The 21054-nt window shown below is 44.7% G+C and overlaps 1 protein-coding gene across 2 annotated transcripts in view; it reads left to right on the forward strand.

The window, feature by feature from the left end:
* The first annotated feature begins 15954 nt into the window (after positions 1-15954).
* The window catches only part of NKAIN1 (sodium/potassium transporting ATPase interacting 1), a 117908-nt gene continuing 112808 nt past the window's right edge, over positions 15955-21054 (forward strand). The window contains exon 1 of one of the 2 annotated variants that reach the window (XM_074305534.1): positions 15955-17139. In XM_074305534.1, the coding sequence (XP_074161635.1) occupies positions 17086-17139 (54 nt within the window). In that variant the 5' untranslated portion in view covers positions 15955-17085. The remainder of the gene's footprint in view (positions 17140-21054) is intronic. The other variant, XM_074305533.1, reaches the window with a different exon arrangement.

Genomic DNA, 21054 nt, shown 5'->3' on the forward strand with positions numbered 1-21054 from the left:
AAAGAAATGTGTATAAAAAAATTAATGTACATGGTTGATCTCAGAGAACAGGATTTAGAGCAATGGGTAGATGTTATAGAAAAACAGATTTGGGCTTAATGTAAAGAAAATCATCCCACAACTAGCTTGAAAAGTGAGATCTCTGAAGGAGTGGTTCTCTAGTCTGTGGTTGACAGTTTTCATTAATGGTAAAATCATCATTTATACAGAAACAACCCGTTCCAATTTTAGACAGCTCTAATTGCTAAGGAAGTTTCTCCTTTATTGGAGTCAAAATTACTTCTCCATAACTCAGACCCCATTCTTCCTTATGGGACCAAGCAATAAAAATCTAATCCTTACTTCCACATTATAGTTCTCCACCCATGTGACCACTTTTTAAAAAGGTACTTGAAGATTGCCATCCTACCCTCCCAAGTCTTTTGTCCAAACTAAACATCCTTAGTTTCTTCCATCAATCTTCACATGGCATGACTTTGAGTACTTTATAGCATTTGTGTTGCTCTTCTATATTTCATTTTGTCAGATGTCCTTTCTTAAACATAATATCCATAACTGAACACAACATCCTAGATGCAGTCTGTTCAGGGATTTATACTATTTAATTTGGTGATCTCATCAATTCCCATGAATTCAATTATCATCTCTTTGCTGATGATTCCCAGATCCACTTATCCAGCCCTAACCTCTCTGCTGACCTTCAGTCTCACATATCCAACTGCCTTTCAGATATCTCAAACTGGATATCTTGTAGACATTTTAAATATTCGTCATGTCCAAAACTGAACTCTATCTTATCCTTTCTTTTTATTGTCAAGGGCACTATCATCTTAGTCCCCAGGCTCCCCACTTAACTGTGATTCTTAACTTTTCCTTCTCACTCTCTCACACACCTGATATCCAATCATTCACCAAAGCATATCTCATAGGTATACTCCCTTTTCTCTGACTCTGTTACCAACCTAGGCCCTCATCACCTCAAGCCTGGGCTCCTAAACTAGCCTACTGCTTGGTCTCCAAACTTCTAAGTCTCTCTACACTCCAATCCATCTTCTACTTTTGACTGTCAATGTCAAAGCAATCTTCCTAAAGCACAGGTGTGAACAGGTCAGCCTCCCCTTACCTCTTTCAGTAAACTCCAGTGACTCAATATCACCTCCAGAATCAAATATAGAAGTCCTCTGTTTGCCCTTTAAAGACCTTTATCAACTCCCTCCTCCATCCCCACATATTCTACCATGTAATGATACTAGTCTCCCTGTTGTTTCTTAAATAAAATACTCCATCTCCTGAATTCTAGTATTTTCAGTGGCTGTCTGCCATGCTAGAAATTCTATCCCTCTTCCTCTCCACCTCCTGGCCTTCCTGGTGTTTTCCAAGTCCCACAAAAATCCCACTTTCTACAAGAAGTCCTCCTAACTCTCTCCCCCTTATTGTTAGTGATTATTAACAATTTATCCTGCATATATCTTATTTGTACATTGTTATTTATATAGTCTCCCCCATTAGGTGTTGAGCTCCCTGAAGGCAGGGACAGATTGGGTTTGTTTTTTGTGGGGTTTTTGCTTTTCTTTGTATTCTCAGTGTTTATCATAGTGCCCAACATATAGTAGGTTCTTAATGAATGCTTGTCAATTGATTATCAACTATTTTGCTCTGTACACTATTTTTGTTAAAACTGCTTTATAGTACAATAGCTCATTTAACTGACACGTCATACTGCTGACCATTAGGTCCTTGGATCTTTTTGATATGAGCTGCTTTTTAGAAAATTTTTGCTTTCACTGTTAAATTTTTTTGAACCCCAATTAAATTTTATCCTGTTAACATTGGTTCATTATTCTGGTCTTGTCAAGATCCTTTAAAAATTTCTAATGTGTTAGTTATCCCTTTTAGCTTCATGATATGCATAGTTTTAATAAGTATGTCACCTCCATTTCCATTCATGCCATTGGACTGGAGAAAGGAGAACAGTTCCCACTTACAGACAGAGGAAAACTGAATCAGAAGCTAAAGAAGCTTAATAATTATTTTTAAAAGACAGAATAAGTCAAAACTAATGGGGAAATCTCTTTGCTTGAACAGAGATCTTTCTTTAGCCTATCAACTTCTTATTCAGCCTTCCCCCCTCCTCACTCAACTTATTTCTTCATTCATCCTACCTTTCTTTGTTCTAAGAAGGTTCAAATACCTCAAGTCCAGCCTAATAACCTTGTTTTTTGTTGTTGTTGTTGTTTGTTTGTTTGTTTTTTAGGGAAATAAGGTCAGCTTGTATAATTTGCTCTTAATTAACCAATCATCTTCCTTCCTAATCATCTTCCTTCTTAAGTGTTGATTGCCCATTTGTCCTATTCTAAAAATTCTAGAATTTTGCCAGACATTGATATAAAACTACAATATGCTATATTTACCTTTTTCCCTTTACTGAAAATCGAGGTAATATTTGCCCACCTCCTGGTCCCATAGCCCCTCTCCTATTTGCTAGGATTTCTCAAAGATCATCAACAATGGTTCAGCATTCACCTGTGCAAGCTCAATGGTACTCTGGGAGGTGATTTGTCTAAGTCAGCTGACTAGGATGCACAGAGCAGAGTCCAATGCTCTTGGGTTTCAATTTCCTGTTAACCATTTTTGTTCTCTTCTTCCCAGTCTAAAGATCATCATCCTTGATGCAAAACAAAACAAAACAAACAAAAACAAAAGCAATCCACTTTTTAGATTTAGGTTTGCCTTCTGTGCATTATACCATTATCCCATCCAAGCCAAGCAAAATTTATACTTTCTTTGATCTAGCTCTTGGCCCTTCCATTCCTTTTATAATGTTCTTTTTATTGGCTTTTTACACCTTTTCACTCACAGACACTATTCTTCCAGGACCTTTCAACTTGTTTTTGTCCTCAAATACTTGTCTGTGCCCCAATGTCATCATTATCACCATCACCATCATCATCATCATCATTATCATCTTTTCCTTCTCCTCCTCCTCCTCCTTCTTTCATATCCATTTAAAATTTGGGTTAATTACTAAACTTCCTGTTCAGCCCCATGAATTTCTATTTTCTTCATCATGATCCAGTATGATTATTCCAAGAATTCTATTCTTAAGAACTTGTCATAACTTTTCATCTGACTTCTTTCTTAGTCATTTGAATTGAATTCAATTCAATATAACCGTCTTTCAGCTATGTGTGACTCTCCATGACCCCATTTGGGGTTTTCTTGGCAGAGATACTGGAATGATTTAAAATATTTATTTCTTCAGCTCATTTTACAGATGTTCTGAAAAATAGGGTTAAGTAACTTGCCCAGTGTCAGACAGCTAGTAAGTGTCTATGACCAGATTTGAACTTAGCAAGATGAGTCTTCCTGATTCCAACTCTGGAGCTCTCTTCACTGTACCACTTAGCTGCCTGAATTTAACATTAATTAAGCACTTTTTATATGAATGCTAGGGGTAAAGAGATCACAAAATAAAGTTCTTATTCTCAAACATCTTCCAGTCTTTTTTTTTTCTGGCAATTGGGATTAAATGACTTGCCCAGGATCAGCTAGGAAGTTTTGTGTTTGAGGCTAGATTTGAACTCAGGCTCTATTCACTGCACCACCTTGCTGCCCGTAAACATCTTCCATTCTAATAGAGCAGATATTATAACAGACACAGAAATATCTGAAATATAATGGAAGAAATAAATTTTGGATGGGGAAGCAGGGAAGATTTCAGAGAGGAGTTGACACCCACAGAAATCCAGTGAATGGCAAGACAAAGTCAAGTCGGGATACAATAGGTGATAATAATTGTTGAATGAAGAAGGACCACCTTATCCCATGAGACATAGAGCATTTTTGAAGTGTGAACGAGTTTTGCTGGACAGCCTCAATCTTCATTGAAGTAGGAAGTAAGTCTACTTTATCACCCTATCCGCCTGGGTTCTGAAGGAGGAGAATGGAGTGGAAATTAGCATTCTGAGGAAGGTGAAGGCTTGAAGTGGTCCCAGAACCTCTGGTTCAGAAGGGACTCCAGAGAACATCTATTCTAACCTGTACCCAAACTTGAATCCCCTTATATCATACCCAAGAAGCAGTCTTCCAATCTTTGAAGATTTCCAATGAAGAAAGAACCAACTTCCTTCCAAGACAGTCCATTTCACTTTTGAAAGGCTCTCTAATAGTCACGAAGCTTTTCCCTAGTTTATGCTTAACATGGTCTCTGCCTTCCCTATTCTTCATTCTTCCCTATTTGGCTAAAAATGGTGACCATGATAGGGAATCAATAAGAAATGAATCCAAAGGTGATCATCGGTTAGTAGAGTGCCTAACTGATAACATAAATCATCAATTTGCAGTTGAAATTATCTAATTGTTTAATGTCTAAGTTCCCAGGAACTTACTTTCCTGCCTTTGAATCCTTGAATATCTTCCCTTCTAAAGTCCAGTCACTTACACTTTGGGCTTGGTCCAGCATTGCTCTTTTTCTCATCAGTTCTTCCTCACCAATCAGTTCTTCCTCAGAGACAGGATCAAGTCTAGAATAGTAATGCTTCTTGTTGCTACCTCCACCTGCTGAAAAATGAAATTATCTGCAAGATAAGCTAAGAATTTATCAGTTGCTGTGTTTTTAGCAGAAAGATCCCCAGCCGATGTCTGACTATTTCCATATTTCAACTACTGCTGCCTTTACATCATTTTCATGATCTGCCTCAGGAATTCATTATCCATGATTTCCATCTGGCTTGTTGTTCCCCATAACATGACAACCCACTTCCTAGTGCTATGCCTTTGCCCCTGCCTGGAATCTTTGCTCTCTTTACCTCTGCCTCTTAGTTCCTGGCTACCTTCAAGGTTTAAATTACCTCCTTCCTGGAACACACCAATTGTTAGTTATTCTCTCCTCCTTTGCATGACTTGTATGTCTTTTATATTGATTTAGCTAGTACATGTTATTTACTTATCTTGTACATATTATTTGTCCCTACTAGAATGTAAGCTTCCTAAAGGCAGGAACTGTTTCATCTTTGTTTTTTTTATCCTTAGCTGCTCAGACGACAGATGTTTATTAACTGTTTGTTAAGGGCATCTCTAATAAAACTTCAACTACTGTTATGTTTTCTGCCCCTCCCTTCTTTGGTCCATTCCTTCACTCTTCCCACTGTGTTTCCCTCTTCAGATCTGTAAATGTGTCACATAGCAAAGCTCGAGGCATGCTACCATCTCCCTTACCAACTTCTTCCTCTTAAATAACTGGAAGAATGAATGGAGTTATTTAAGCACTATGTGCCAAACACTGTGCTAAGCACTAGAAGAGATAGAAATAGAAAAACAAGGAAGGAAGGAAGGAAGGAAGGAAGGAAGGAAGGAAGGAAGGAAGGAAGGAAGGAAGGAAGGAAGGAAGGAAGGAAGGAAGGAAGGAAGGAAGGAAGGAAGGAAGGAAGGAAGGAAGGAAGGAAGGAAGGAAGGAAGGGGAAGGAAGGAAGGAAAAGGAAGGAAGGAAAGAAAGAGAGGGAAAAGGAAGGGAGGGAATAGGAAAGGAAAGAGGGAGAGAAGGAGAAAGGGGGAGGCAAGAAGCAAAGAGGGAAGAAACAAAAAAAAGAAGAAAGGAAGGAAGGAAAGAAAAGGAAAGGGAAAAAGAAAGAGAATGAAAAACAATACAGTCCCTATTCTCAACAAACTCATTCTGTTAAAGTGGGGCACCCCATAAAAGAGATTTCAATTACAAGTTAAAAGCAAAGGCCTTAGGGTACAAGTAGTAAGGGCTCTTCTTTCATGTCAACCGCATAACCAGTATCTGTGTTTTGTATTGAACCATTAGACAGCACCAATGATTTGGAGGGTGAGAACTTCTTTTCCCCTGAGGTCTTCAGTAGTTGTGATGACTGAGGAGTCAGTTACTAGGTCCACTTTCCATGAGAATTACTCCCAAGACAGCCTATAGATGTCATGCTGACAACAGGATCAGAGACTCAGAGATGCTGGTACTGGGGTTCTTGAGTCTGAAGGGGTGGGTGTGATTTGACAGCATCTTATATATGCTTCTTTTGGGGGGAAGGAGACAGTGGACCCTTTCTCCTCAAGGATCACCCCTTCTTGATGATGGCTGTGGGGGTTAGGCTGGAAGCAGGACAGGTTCTCAAGGTTTATGTGACTTTCCATTAAAATATTCCAGCCATGAGTCATGTCTTACATCCCAGTAATGCCCACAAAGGGATATTTACCTCCTTGGGTGAAAAACTTTAATTCACTATTTATTACACAGACTGAGTGCACTATTGTATAGACAGACATCTGAGACATGAATATTATTTCTTCACTTTTTTTTCCTATCACTGTCTCCTATAGATTTCTGAACACCTCCACTGCTATTCGGATGTCACACCTGCTGTCCCCAACAGTGTCTGGCTTAGCAGCTGATCTGAGCATTTTCTCTCTTCCCTTCCCTTTTAATCAGGTCACCCAGTCTCCAGGCAAATGCATTTTTCCTGGTCCTCATTAGATGCATACTGTCCCTGGCCAAGATCCTGTCATTCATCTTTCTTAGCCCCAAATCCAGAAATCTAAAATCCATACTCCAACCTCGGCTCCTTACCTTAAATTCATCTTGCAATTTTTTAAAATTTCAAAGTATTTTCTCAGGGTCTCCCTAGAGAGACATCCCTATCTCAGATGCTTGCCACAGTCTTATGAAGTTGTCCACGCAGGGACCAACCATTATCCCCATTTTACAGATGAGGGAAAATGAGCTTTGTCTAAGTGACTTGTCCAAGGCCATAACAATAGCTTGTAAATAAATGTGAAATAGAGACAAGAACCCATGTTCCCTGAATCCTAGTCCAGAGTTCCTTCTGTAAAACCTGGAATCCAGAAGACCCTCTTTAAACTAAAGCTAGGTGATGCAGTGCATAGAGTTCTGGACCTGGAGTCAGGAAGGTCTGAGTTCAAAATCAGCCTCAGATCCTAGCTATGTGAACCTGGGGAAGTGATTTCGCTTCTGTGTGCCTCAGTTTCCTCAATTGTAAATTGGGGATAATACTAGCACCCACCTAAATCTTAGGGTTGTTATAAGGATCAAATGAGATATTTGTAAAGTGCCTAACACAGTGTCTGTCACAGAGTTTCCTTCCCCTTCCTTAAAACCAGAGCCAGCCTGTTTTCTAAATTGTGAAGTGGGCCATGCTTCCCAGGCTATTCAGATATATAGTGAAGCTGTGAGGGAATGGAAAACAGGGCAGAGAAATGGTGGGGTTGGAGAGAGAATAGAAGCTCCCCCAGCCCAGGATACATTGGAAAAGCATGAGAAATGTCAAGAGACTCTAGAGCAGGGGCACAAGCCTACTTAGGTTCAGATTTGTTTTTCAGTCTTGTCCTATTCTTTGTGATCCCATTGGGAGTTTTCTTAGCAAAGATACTGGAGTGTTTTGAAAATTCCTTCCCCAGCTCATTTTACAAATGAGGAAACTGAGGCAAACAAGGTGAAGTGACTTGGCAAGGGTCACACAAGTGTCTGAGACTGGATTTGAACCCAGGTCTTCCTGACTCAACAACTGCACTTTATCTACTGTAGCACTTGGGCAGAAAGGTGAGACCCAGAAGCAGGCTAACCTTTGGAGAGGAAGGGAGAAGGGGAGAGGGAGGGAAGGAGAGAGAAAGAGACAGAAGGAGGGAAGGAGGGAAAGAGGAAGAGAAGAGAGGGGGAGGGATGGAGAGAGAGGGAGAGGAAGAGGGAAGGAGAGGGAGAGGAGAAGGAGACGGGAAGGAAGATAGAGACAGAGAGACAAAGAGACAGGGAGGGAGCAAGGGATCGAGGAAGGAAGAAAGACAAAGAGACAGAGAGAGATAAAAGCAGAGAGATACAGAGACAGAGAGACAGAGACAAAATAAGACAGAGGAAGAAAGAGGGAAAGAAATAGAGAAAGATAGAGAAAAAGAGGGAGAATGACAGAGACAGACAGACAAAATAAGACAGAAGCAGAGAGGGAGAGAAAGAGACAGAGAAAGACAGAGAGAAAGAGGGAAAGAGAAAAAAGAGGGAGACAGAGGGGGAGAGAGACAGAGACAGACAAAAACAGAGAGAGATCTGGGGGGAGGGGAACCCTGCCTTGGGCACTTAACTAGCTGTGTGTCCAGAGACACATGACTTCACTTCTCATCTCGGTTATCTCATCTGTAAAATGGGAGTAATAATAACCATAGCAATGACCTCACAAGGTTGTTATGAGGCTCCAATGAGATACTGTACATACTTTGCAGACCTTACTGTGTTTTGTGAAAGTAATTTATTGATGATGATAGTAAGAGCTGTCCACATGCTTCCCCCCCCACACACTCCAGTCTAGTACTGGGAGATATGGCCTCAGGCTGAAGCCATTCATCTCTGGAACCCCTGGCTCAATCCCTCACTGTAGGCCCGTGCTGCCGGTGCAAGCCCTGGTGAGTGATGGGGCCATTTAGAGCCGGGCGCTCACCTATCTCTCACCATAGATCTGTCTTTTCCCTCTGACTGAAAGCCCACGAGGGCGTCCTGAGCTGACGAGGGAGCAGATGGGAAGGGGAAATCTGTCTTCGCTGGTCAGGGGGTCAGTGGAGGCTGCAATCTGACTCCTGGGCCGGAGAAAGGGCTGCTGGAGGGGGCTGCTTTGCCATGGATTGTTTACCTCTCAGGTTCTCCGAGAGCTCGCCAGCTTTCCCAGGGCTGAGACAGCAATCCAAGCGGGGGGATGGGAAGAGGGGAGGAAAAGGCAGCCGTCATGGTGCCTTGATTTTCTCCCATGCTTTCCCTTACCCATCCTGCCCCTTTGTCTTCACTCAGAGCTGGCTCAATTTCCCGTCCTTCTCTTCCCCATGACTTCTTTGTCGCCCAGATCCTGGCTTCGTGACATGATATTACAGTGGTAATCGAGTGACCTCTCCCAGTGACAAACCAGCAGCCCCTAATTTAGGAGGGGGCCACCCTGCCTGCGCCCCTGCCGGTCTCCCACCTGCTGGAGCCTCTGCTTCTGTCTCCCACTCTTGATCCCTGCATCACAGCCGACTGCCCCTCGAAGGAAGTGACCCCTCCTTAGTCATGCCTCGGACATGAAGGGCATCTATTAATGCCCATGTGGCAGGTCACAATCTGTCTATAATTACAAGACCTGGATTTATTTATCAGCTCTCTTATTTACTGGTTTTAGACAAGTCACTTCTCTCTGGGTCTCAGCCTTCTATAAAATGGGGAATTCTCCATTACCCCTATGGTGCATCCCTTCTGTAAGTTCTACGATCCTGTGAGTCATAACATTTCTCTTGGAATAAATTAAGAAGCATCACTTGAGTTCAGAATAGACTGAGCTAAAAATTGGATCCCTGGGAAAGGGTCTTCTCCATTCAAGATTTCAGCAGTGATCTTTATTAAGGAATGAATAAATAAGATTGATACTCAAAAAGAACTTAGAGGTAGCTAGGTGGCAAAATGGAGAGAGGATTCAAGAGGACTGGGGTTCAAAGTTGACCCCAGACACTGAATGACCCTACCTCAAGTCACTTAACCCAACTGCCTCAAAACAACAACATTATATATACATATATATATATATATATATATATATTTATATGTAACTAATATTATTACTATTACTACTTCTTTAGGTTCTACATTAACAAATCCTTTAATTGATCATCCTACGGACACTAGTCACCTCACCCCTGTCATCCTCCTTTGGATGTGTTCTACTTTTTCAATGACAAAAAGAATTTATTAAGATGGCTATTATGTGCCAGTCACTGCTAAGCTCTGCTGATACAAAGTAAGGCAAAAACAGTTCCTGCCTCAAGAAGCTCACAGCCTAATTGTGGAGGATCTGCAAGGGATGGAGTAGGTACAACATACTGTGAGAGGAGATGCTAGCATGGGGAGGGACTCCAAAGGACTCCTGCCAAAGATGATTTCTGAGCAGTCCTGAAGAAAGGCAACCAAGTCACAAGACAGTGAGGAAGAGAAAGTGAATTCCAGACACCGAGGATGGTCAGTACAAAGGCCTAGGCTTGGAGTGTTCTGTTCTGGGGGACGCAAGCAAGCAGGTGTTCTAGAGTTTGTGGAGGGGAGTAAAGCTTAAGAAGTTTGGAAGATAAGAAGAGCCAAGACTGTGAAGAGTTTTAAATACCAAACAGAAGATTTTCTAATTGAACCTGGAAATAATAGGGAACTGCTGCATCTGTGATTTTAAGGATGGGTCGAGAAAAGGCCCTAATGAATCTATTGATTCACCAAAGCCTTTATTACTGCAAAGGGTCTTTGAAGTTTCAAATTGTGTGCGTGTGTGTGGTCCAGTCATTAGTCCCCAAATGCTTGGAGGGACAAAGTTTCGTCACCTGTACATTTTCTCCCTATCCTCCAACTCCTTTCTATGATGAATTCCAGGACAATTTGACCTGTAGCAGCCAAGATACCCCACGAAACTACTAGCAGATCCTCAATGTCACTGATCACCCTGCCTTGGATTAAAAGACTACATGAGTACAAAATGTTCAGATAATATAACACTGGAAGAATAACATGTTGCCTGATGGAATCAAGATTCCTCCCCTACTCCCCTCCCCAAAATCTCACCAGGCCAAATTCTAATAAAATTAAATATAATGGAGACACATGTATATGCTTATACTTACTTTTAAAAAATGGTAGCAGAAGTACACGATGGGAGAAGTTTACAAGATTTTGTGTAACAAAAGTATGGCAGGTCTAGTAGATTCCAGATTATGTCAACAGGGATATACAGTAGTCAACAATTTAAGTGATGTTGGGATACCTCAAAAGCGCCAAAAAGAGGGAAATCCTAGTTGTGCTGTATGAACTTTGCCTTGTCAGACTGCATGTAAAACATCGTGCTCAGTTCTGCACAGAAACATTGAAAAGGTAGAATACATCCAAAGGAGTATGACAGGGGTGAGGAGTTAGTGTCTATAGGATGATCAATTAAAGGGCCCGTTAATATAGAACCTAAAGAAGTGGGGGGATGCAACAGCTGTCTTCAGATATTTGGAGGATAATCAAAGAGGTGTTAACTTATGTGAGAAAATGTGTCTATACTCTTTCATCCCCTTAGGAAGTGTGTGTTGGGGGAAGGCGAAACTCACTGAATTGGGTTGGACTGAATTGGAATGAAAGCTTAGCTATTGTCAGAATATTGACCAAGTGATCTTTAAAAGATAGTCAAATGGTGAGAGAGAGTTTGAGGAAGAGGTATCCAGATACAGACACTATACTGGAAGACACTCCCAACAGAGGAGCAGCATCCCAGGCAAGTGGTTTCAAGGAATAAGACCTCAGGCAGGAGAGAAGGAGCTGGCCACAGATTCGAAAGAGGACATAGCAGTTAAACTGCAGAGAAATAAATCCAGAAAGCCTAGCCGATCAACTTACTCTGAATCCAATGGGGAGAAGCATGAGGACCCTTATGAGAAGAGAAAGGATATTGGGGTCCTATAGTTGCCAGAAGTATAGTTACTTTGGTTCCCTACATAGAGTGCTCCACCACAAATGTACTTTTTACACAAGTGATGTATGTATTTGTGGAAGACTGTGACCCAGGTTTTTGGGAAGAAAATGTGGCATTTACTGTTCTTACCATGTCATTTTAATAAATACCTTTTTGGCAGTCATTGTTCAGTCATTTTGTGACCCCATTTGGGCATTTTGACAAAGCTGATTTGCCATTTCCTTCTCCAGCTCATTTTATAGATGAGGGACCAAGGCAAAAAGGATCAAATGGCTTGCCCAGGGTGACACAGCTAATACCTGTCTGAGGCTGGATTGGAACTCATGAAGAGTTTTCCCAACTCCAAGATCAGTGCTCTATTCTTTAGATCTCCTAGTGCCCCAATAAATACGTTTACCTTGAGCTAATTGTGTCTATTGGCTGATTATTAAAGGCAAGCTCACTGAAGGGGACTGATGAACTCTAGTTATAGGAATATGAGCCCACGGAATTATACTCTTGAATTTGAGAATAATAGTTATCTTCTGGGAGGTAGCTCAGAGGGTGCACTATATACAGAAAAACTTCCTCAGAATTCAAGCTAACCAACACAAGAACAGATTACCTTGAGAAATAGCAAATTTCTTATTGCTAGGAAGGGACAACTTACTGGCCAAGAGTGGTAGAAAGAAAAGAAATAAATTAATGAATAGAAAAGCATTTATCAAGCACATCACATGTGACAAGCACAGTGTTAAAGCCTAGGGATACAAATACAAAACCAACCCACAGTCCACCCTCAAAAAGTTTTCATTCCAATCAGTGATATGGAAGCTATAGAAGAGAGTTTTGTTCTAGATCTAGAATTACAGGGATGGTAAATTGGTCCACGAAGGAGTCAACCAACAATACCCCCTTCAAAAGCACCGATTACTGTGCCCAGAGCAAGAATGAAAGCTGCTAAGATGATGGCCAGGATAGACAGCTGACCAGGAAGAGAAGCATGGTCAAGCCTAAGTTTGGCTAATCCCTCACTGACCCATCAAGGCAGCTCATGCCTGGAACAAGGCTCTCAGAAGTGAGTCCCCAGAAACTGGAGGCTTGTTTTTGGACACTTAGTCAGAAGGTCGCTGTTTTAGGTGGGAAAAAGCAGGACAGAGCTTCAGCAGGACACACAGCAAGACAGGGGAGATAACAGGGTCGAATGTGAAGCAGGACCTATATATCTATATCTATATCTATCTATCTATCTATCTATCTATCTATCTATCTATCTATATATATATATATATATATATATAGAGAGAGAGAGAGAGAGAGAGACAGAGAGACAGAGAGAGACAGAGACAGAGAGAGACAGAGACAGAGAGAGAGAGAGACAGAGAGAGACAGCGAGAGAGAGAGAGACAGAGAGAGAGAGACAGAGAGAGAGAGACAGAGAGAGACAGAGAGAGACAGAAAGACAGAGAGAGACAGAGACAGAGAGAAAGAGAGACAGACAGAGAGAGACAGAGAGACAGAGACAGGGATAGAGAGACAGAGACACACACAGAAAGAGACAGAAATAGAGAGAGACAGCGGCAGACAGAGACAGGGACAGAGAGACAGAGTTGTAAACAAGAGACAGAAACAGAGAGAGATAGAGACATACACACATACAGAGACAGAGACAGAGAGAGTCATTGCTAGTGATCAGGATGAGTGGCACTAGTAATGAAGGCTGCTTAGTGGAGTCTTAGTCTTCTAGCTAATTGTCCATCATTGCCCCTCACCCACTGTAAGAACCAGCCCAGCTGGTTTGCTTGCTCCTCCCCTGAAATGGCATACCATCTCCCAACTCCCCGCTTTTGCAGCAGCTGTTCCTCATGCCTGGAATGCTCTTCCTCCACAAATCACCTCTGGGAAGCTTTTCTTTCAAAGCTTAGCTCACGCCTCCTATTGAGATCTTTGTTCCTATAGACAGTTATTAGCATTTTCCTCCCCACCCCACCCCTTTCCTCTCCTCTCCTCTGCTCTCTTTCTGTGATTTCGTATTTACTTTAAATATATTTTCATATCATGATGGATAGAGACCCTGACCTGGATTCATGTTCCCCTCTGATACCTACTGGTTGTGTGATTCTGGACAAGTCCCTTAACTTCTCAAAGTTCTACTTCCTCTCTAAACTACTTGCTCTCTAAGCCCTTAAGATGCTTTGAAGACGACTGAGATTCTCTAGTTCCCTCATGGGGGAGTTACTTCCCCAAACCAATGAAATCCCAAGTGCAGTCCCTATTCTTTTGTGTCTACATTTATATATGCAAATGATGTCTCCTCCACAGAACAAAAACTCCTCAAGAATGGGGAGTTTCTTTTTTGACTTTGTATTTCCAAGGCCTAGCACACAGTGGGAGTTTAACAAATGTCATGGTTCAAAAGCAGAGATTTGGACTCCAAAAAGCAGGATAGATCAAGAAAGTATCTCTCTGTCTTATAGTCCCAGAGTGTGCAGTGTGTTCTCAAATGGCGGATACTTGCACCCTTTGAGTTATAAATCAGCTCTTCAGAGAGAACTCCAATCCCTTAGCTTTAAGGACCTTTACTGAGCCAGACCTATTGTTCCCTTCTACTCATTAAGGGGTCAGCTATCGGGGAAGAGGTGGAAAAACACTTTTAGTGACTTGGGAGGGGGAGACGAAGGAGGGGAACTTGGTCACCTCACACTGAGTTTTGACAATGACAATTAGAAGCCTTTTTGTCATATTGACCTAAACTTTGAAGTTTTTTCTACCCTTCTCTAGTAAAGGCATGTATTTTTCAATTCTGTATTTTCACCATTGGATTAGACCAAAAGTCTCTACCTGGGATCCATGAATATTAATATATATACACATACATACTGCTAAATATTTCAACATAATGTTTTTTTTAAATGTATGTATTTAAAAGTATTATCTGAGATAGGATCCAGAGGCTTCACCAGACTGCCCAAGAGGTCCAAGTCTCCCCCAAAAGGTTAAGAACCATGGCCTAGATCATGAACTGGGACATTTATGCCAGACTTGGCCAAAATACCTAGGGAGGAATTTCAAGCCAGGTTGAAAGGAGGAAGACTGGAAGTTTCCATATTTTTATTTTTTAAAGTTTTTTATTTTCAAAACATATGCATAATTTTCAACATTCACCCTTGCAAACCTTGCAATCCAATTTTTTGCCTCTCTCCTCCCCGAGAGACAAGTAATCTAATATATGTTAGACATGTACGTATTTCCATATATCATGCTACACAAGAAAAATCAGCTCAAAAAGGGGAAAAAAAGAGAAAGAAAACAAAATGCAAGCAAACAACAACAAAAGTGAAAATGTTATGTTGTGATCCACACTCAGTTCCCACAGTCCTCTCTCTGGATGCGCGTGCTCTCTCCATCACAGGACCGTTGGAACTGGCCTGAATCACCTCGCTGTTGAAAAGAGCCACAAGAGGGGCAGCTAGGGGGCGCAGTGGATAGAGCACCAGCCTTGAATTCAGGAGGACCAGAGTTCAAATCTGATCTCAGACACTTAACAGTTCCTGGCTGTGTGACCCTGGGCAAGTCACTTAACCCCAGCCTCAAAAAAAAAAAAAAAAAAAAAAAAAAGAGCCACAAGACTGGAAGTTTCAATCGGAGAGACAAAAGGGTGGGGTACCAGGTGCCCCGGACAATGCCTCGGAGAGTGGTCTGTGGCTTTGTGCTGTTTTCCTGCTGCCCCACACGAGAAAATCCGGTGAGTAAAGGATGGCAGTTTCAAAGCATAACCTGGAGAAAAGCAAAGATGAATTTCAATTCACCAAACTCGGATCAAGCACTTACAGCTCGCCAGTCTTGGTGCGTTGGATGCTGAGTCTACAAAGACATAAACAAAAACAAAACCGAGCTTCACTCCCGACGCTTGTATTCTGCCCTCTGGGCTCAAAGCGGAAAGTGGTTGGATTGCAGGGAACCGTAATCCCACAGTGGAGGAGACAGTTGTGGGGAAAAGCCTCCCAGGCCTCCCCGTGACAGGTGCAATTGGGATAAAGGATGTTCTTCATCTGACTCCAGGGAGACTCCCTGGTTCTTTCCCAAAGGCAGGGAGTCATTCGTTCGCTACTACCCACCCCCAACTTTCTGGGTCGTGAGATCTTTGAGGGGTGACCTGGGTTTGGTAATTTTGGGGTTCCTAGGAGCTGTGAGGTGTGACCGAGGCGTGGTGAGGCTTAGGGGATTCTGGGAGTTTTGCGGGGTGATTGAGGTTTTGGGGTCCTGAGAGCTTCGAGGAATGACAGAGGCTTGGTAATTTTGGGGGTCCTAGGAGCTGTGAGGTGTGACCGAGGCGTGGTGAGGTTTTGGGAAAAGTAGCCAAGGTTTGGTGAGGGGGGGTCCTGGGAGCTTCGAGGGGTGATGGAGGTCTGGTGAGGTTGGGGGGTCCTGGGAGCTCTGAGGGGTGTGACCCAGGTTTGGTAGGTTTCCCCCTCCAATCTCTATTCTCTGGCCCCGCCCAGGATTCGCAGAATACGGCTTCTGCCCGGGGTTCAGCTGACCGCCTCGGGAGAGCTGGGGTGTCGGTACGTGTTGGGAAAGAGAGTCCGGGGAGATCCCATAATCTGCAGCCCTCCGAAACCTCGCTCCCGGCCCCAGTTAACCCAGGAGACAAAGTTCCGCCCCTCCCTCTTTTCCTCCCTCTCTCCCTTGTTCTTCCCGGTCTTCCCCATTCGGCAAGTTTTCTTCTTTGTCTGCCTCACTCTTCCCCTCTCCCTCCCTCCCTCCTCCCCTCGCTCTCCTTTTTTCCTCTCCCCAGTTAAATAGGTTCCCGGGATCTAGACCAGGAAAGGACCGAAGGGATCGTCCGGCCGGCCCCCTCGTTCTGACGGATAAGGAAACTGAGGCCTACCCCCTGCCGTTTCCATCCTCCCCGCCTCCTCCGCTCGCCTCAGCTCGGTCCCCAGCTTCTGCCAGCCTCCCCGCCGGCAGCCGGCCTCCCAAGTCTATTCTCTCTTTTTCCTCTCTCCCCTCTCACGCCCTCCTTCTGTTCCCCCTCCCCACTACCCCTCGCCCGTCCCCGGGCCCCGCCTCTCTCCGGGCCGCGAAGCCACGTGGTCGGGCCAGGGCGGCTGCAGACTGCTCGGGATCCTGCCCCAGCTGGGCTGGGCTCCGCTCCGCTCCGCTCGCCTCCGGTCCTCTCGGCTCGCAGCCCTCCGCTCCCGGCGCCCGCCCGCCCGCCTCCGGGGGCATGAGGCGCTGCCGGCGGCCGGCGGGTCAAACAAAGGAGCCCCGGCTCGGGCTGTGCGCCCCGGTGCCCAGCGCCCCCCGCGCGGGGCATGGAGACTGAGCGGAGCCGCCCGAGCCCGCGCCGCGCCCGGGGGATGCCGCGGCCCCAGCCCTAGGGAAGCCCCGGCCGCCCTGCTGGAAGCTCGGGGCGCGGGCGCGGGGAGAGCGCGGAGGAGGCGAAGGAGCAAGAAGAGAAGAAGGAATTGGAGGAGGACGCGCCCCGGCTCGCTCTTTCTCGCTCCCAGTGAGCCCCGAGGCGCGGAGCTGAGCCGAGCGCGGCAGCGCACCCGGAGCCCCTGCCGGAGCCGAGCCGCGGCGGCTGCAGCAGCGACAGCCGGGGGCAGCGCCGGGGGCCGGTCCCGCCGGAGCCATGAGCAAGTGTAACGGGAGGTGCACGCTGGTCGGGTTCTGCTGCCTGCAGCTGGTGAGAAGGGGTCCCTCCCGGGACCGGAGCGGGGCGGGGGGCGGGGGGGGACTAACTGGGACCCTGGGACTCTCGGAGCGTGACGCGGGCCGGGATCTGCCCTGGGCCAGCTGGCGAGCGAGCCGGCTCTCCCCACCCAGCCCGTGGCCCGGTGGGTTGTGAGCGTGAGTGTGAGTGAGTGTGTGTATGTGTGTGAGTGTGAGTGTATGTGAGTGTGAGTGTATGTGTGTGTGATTTGTGTGTATGTGTGTGTGAGTGTATGTGTATGTGAGTGTGTATGTGTGTGAGTGTGTGTGTGAGTGTGTATTGTGAGTGTATGTGTGTCAGTGTGTGAGTGTGTGTGTGTCAGTATGTGTGTGTATGTGTATGTGTGTGTTAGCGAGTGGGTGAGTGTGAGTGTGTATGTGTGTGAGTGTGTCTGATTGTGAGTGTGTGAGAGTGTATGTGTGTGAGTGTGAGAGTGTGTATGTATGTGAGAGTGTGTGTATGTGTGTGAGTGTATATGTGTGTGAAAGTGTGTGTATGTGTGTGTGAGCGAGTGTGTGTGTGAGTGTGAGTGTGTATGTGTGTGTGTGAGAATGTGTGAGTGTGAGAGTGTGTATGTATGTGAGAGTGTGTGTATGTGTATATGTGTGTGAAAGTGTGTGTATGTGTGTGAGAATATATGTATGTGTGAGTGTATGTGTGTGTGAGTGTGTATGTATGTGTGTGTGAGTGTGTGTGAGTGTGTATGTGTGTGAGTGTGTGTTTGAGTGTGTATGTATGTGTGTGAGTGTGTGTATGAGTGTGAGAGTGTGTATATGTGTGAGTGAGCGTGTGTGAGTATGTGTGTGTATGAGTGTGAGTGTGTGTATGAGTGTGTATGTGAGTATGTGTGTGAGTGTGTGTATGAGTGTGAGTGTGTGTATGAGCGTGTGTGAGTATGTGTGTGAGTGTGTGTGTGCACGCGCGCCTCGGTGCGGGGCTCCCACAGCCCGAGGAGTGTCACTAGCCCCCCAGTCCTCCTTTGTGCGGATGCCTGTCTTACTGGGCCACGGGGCTGAGCGACTGAAAGGCTGAATCGACTTCCTGGGGATGGGGAGGGGAGATGAGGAGTGGGAACCCCGCCCCCTCCTCACCCTGCCTGCAGGGCTAGGTGGACAATGGGGCAGCAGGAGGGAGGAAGGGCCCTGGACCCTGGGAGCCGGGGCAGGCTCTGCTTGGGTTGACATTCTAGATTTCAACTCCTGCTTTTAAGGCCCTGGTGGGCAGTGAAGGAACGGACTCCGCGGCCGTGGAGTTGTGACAAGCTTAAAGAAGGCCAGAGGGCGGGTGGTGATGGGAGTAGTTCCACAGCCAGACCCCAGAGTGTGGTCCTGGCTTCTCTTGGCTCAAATCGGGGAAAGGACTGGCGCGATGTAGCCGGCTCCCTAGCGCTTCGGACTAGGTGTGCATGTGGGTGGGGGGGGGAATCGTCGGGTTAGAGGATTCAGTCCTGCCAGGACTCAGAGTGTCCTAGGACAGGTGGGCAGAAGCCTGGGACAGTGAGACCTCAGCCTGGCCTCAAACTGACACTTTCAGGGACCTAGCACCAAAAGGCCCAAGGGTGAGTCAGTTTCCAGGTGGCAATGACAAAGGCTTATTTATTCCAATCCCCAGGAAGACGAGCCCAAGAGGAAGGGATGAATCCCAATAAAAGCCACATTTAACACCACGGTTTAACCACTTAGAGCTCCAACAACATATTAGTCTTCAGGAACCTACTGGGTGTATTAAGCTCCAATTGTCCTAGAAGCTGAGACCTGTGGAGGTGGGCCCTGGGGGAGCTCAGAATGGATGAAAGGGCTGCCCTAGTCCTAGCTGAGCAGGGAGCTCAGTATCAGTCACGTTATAGTAGGAGGAAAGCCGACTGATTCATCTTCTAGTGGTGGCAGTGGGGGGAGGAAAGCTGCCTGGGTCACTTTTGCCTGCCTCAGTTTCTTCCCACCCTATTTAAGTCTCTGACGCAGGAGGATGCAGGCAGCAGCCGTGGGAGTCAGTGCTGAGTTCCTGAGAGGAGGAGTGGAGGAAGGGTGATTTTGGATAACCAACAGGCAGCTCACATTATTTAGGTGCTTGTAAGAATTACCCAGTGGTCGAAAGAGCTCCTTCCTAACTTGGACGGAACATATCTGTCTTCAGAACTTCTGGCAAACCGTTTAATCTCCATAGACCATGATTTCCTTCTGTTTAAAATGGGTGTGTGTTTGTTGTGGGAAAGGAGATCATTCTAAATGGGCTCTTCGGTTCCCTGCAATAGTAAACTTTCATGATTCTATAAAAATATCTGCATTGTTATAGGACTCTCTCTTACTTTCTTAAAAGATCCTTAGATTTATCAATATGATCTAATGTTAATTTCTTTATCAATTAATGATTGGTATTTGACCTTGGCATGTAATTAACCCCCTTTCTCTAGGAACGTCCTTTCCCCTTCCCCATCTTCACCGAGAACCTTAGTCCTTCCGAGTCCTGGGAGCTTTGATTGGTGGGAGAGAGCTTGGTGAAGTTTTCCCCTCCAATTCCCACCCTTTTCCCTTCCCTATGATTTGCAGAACTCCCATTTCTATCAAGGAGAAACCAATCTTAACCATCCTTCGGTGCTTCACCTAGGTCCCACCTCTTCGATGAAGCCTTCTGTGGTTGCCCACAAACTGTTAAGGGAACTGAGGTTATTTATCATGGGGAAAAGCAAACAAAGGAAAAACACAATGCCTGCCTTCAACTATTTGGAGGCTCTCTCGTAGAATAGGGAATTAGAATTTATTCTGACAGGCTTAAAGGCAGAACTAATACCTGTGGGAGAATTTAGAGGGAAGCACAGATCACTTTGTGTCGGGAAGGCCTGGCTAATGATCGGAGCTGTCCAGTACTGGAATGGTTGCCTTGTCTGTTGCTCCAGGCTATGACAAGGTTTCCATCAGAAGCTAAATAACTGTCACAGATGACAAAAAAAAAAAAAAAGTGGGAGAATGGACTTGAACAGTAGGAGGATGAACTAGATGATCTGAGGTCCCTTCCAACTTTATAATTCTAGGCTTTTCCCTTCTCTGAATTCTAAGAGATGAAAGCTCACTCTCTAGTCCCTGATTCTATCCTGCCTATTCTCCACCTCTCCAAGCAGTTCATATTATTTCCTAGTTTGGGCTCCCCAGCTATACTGTGAAGTCCTGAACAACTGAAACTAAGTCTTCATAGTTCAGGTGCTGGATATGGAGTCCGGAAGCCTTCAGTTTCTAACTCATTCTGCTTCTAGCTGTGTGACTATGGGCAAGTCCCTACACCCCTCTGATCCTCAGTGTCCCTCATCTATAAGATGGAATAAGGATAGCTTTGGGTAATTGTGAAGCTCAAATGGGATCATTATAGTAAGCATTTTGCAAAGTCTAAAGCCCATTACTAGACTGAGCTCCTTGAAAACAGAGATTCTTTTTGCTTTTGTTTGTATCCATAGTTTAGCACAGTGCCTATTCTCCAAAAGTGCCTGTTGCTTGAACAACTCCACTGTGCTATGACTGACTATTTAACTGCTCTTATTAGCATGCTAGTAATGGGTACTAGATCTGTGATTTTACTGGTCTAGGGAACTCCCAGATGAGGAAACGTCCTCTCCTCATGCAGGTACCTCTATTTCATCATATATATATATATATATATATATATATATATATATATATATATATATATATTCCTTTGGTATATTACTCTTTCCCCATTAGATTGTAAGCTCCTTGAAGTCGGGGTTTGTGCATCTTTTTCACAGTGCTTAGCACTGTGCATCATATATAATAGGTACCTAATAGATGCATTAAATTGAACATACATCCTTAGAGAGTAGCCTAGAACATGCGGTCACAAAACCAGGATGTATCACAGATGGGACTTGAATCTTACCAT

This window comes from Sminthopsis crassicaudata, chromosome 3, assembly GCF_048593235.1.
Source record: "Sminthopsis crassicaudata isolate SCR6 chromosome 3, ASM4859323v1, whole genome shotgun sequence".
Classification (NCBI taxonomy): Eukaryota; Metazoa; Chordata; class Mammalia; order Dasyuromorphia; family Dasyuridae; genus Sminthopsis; species Sminthopsis crassicaudata.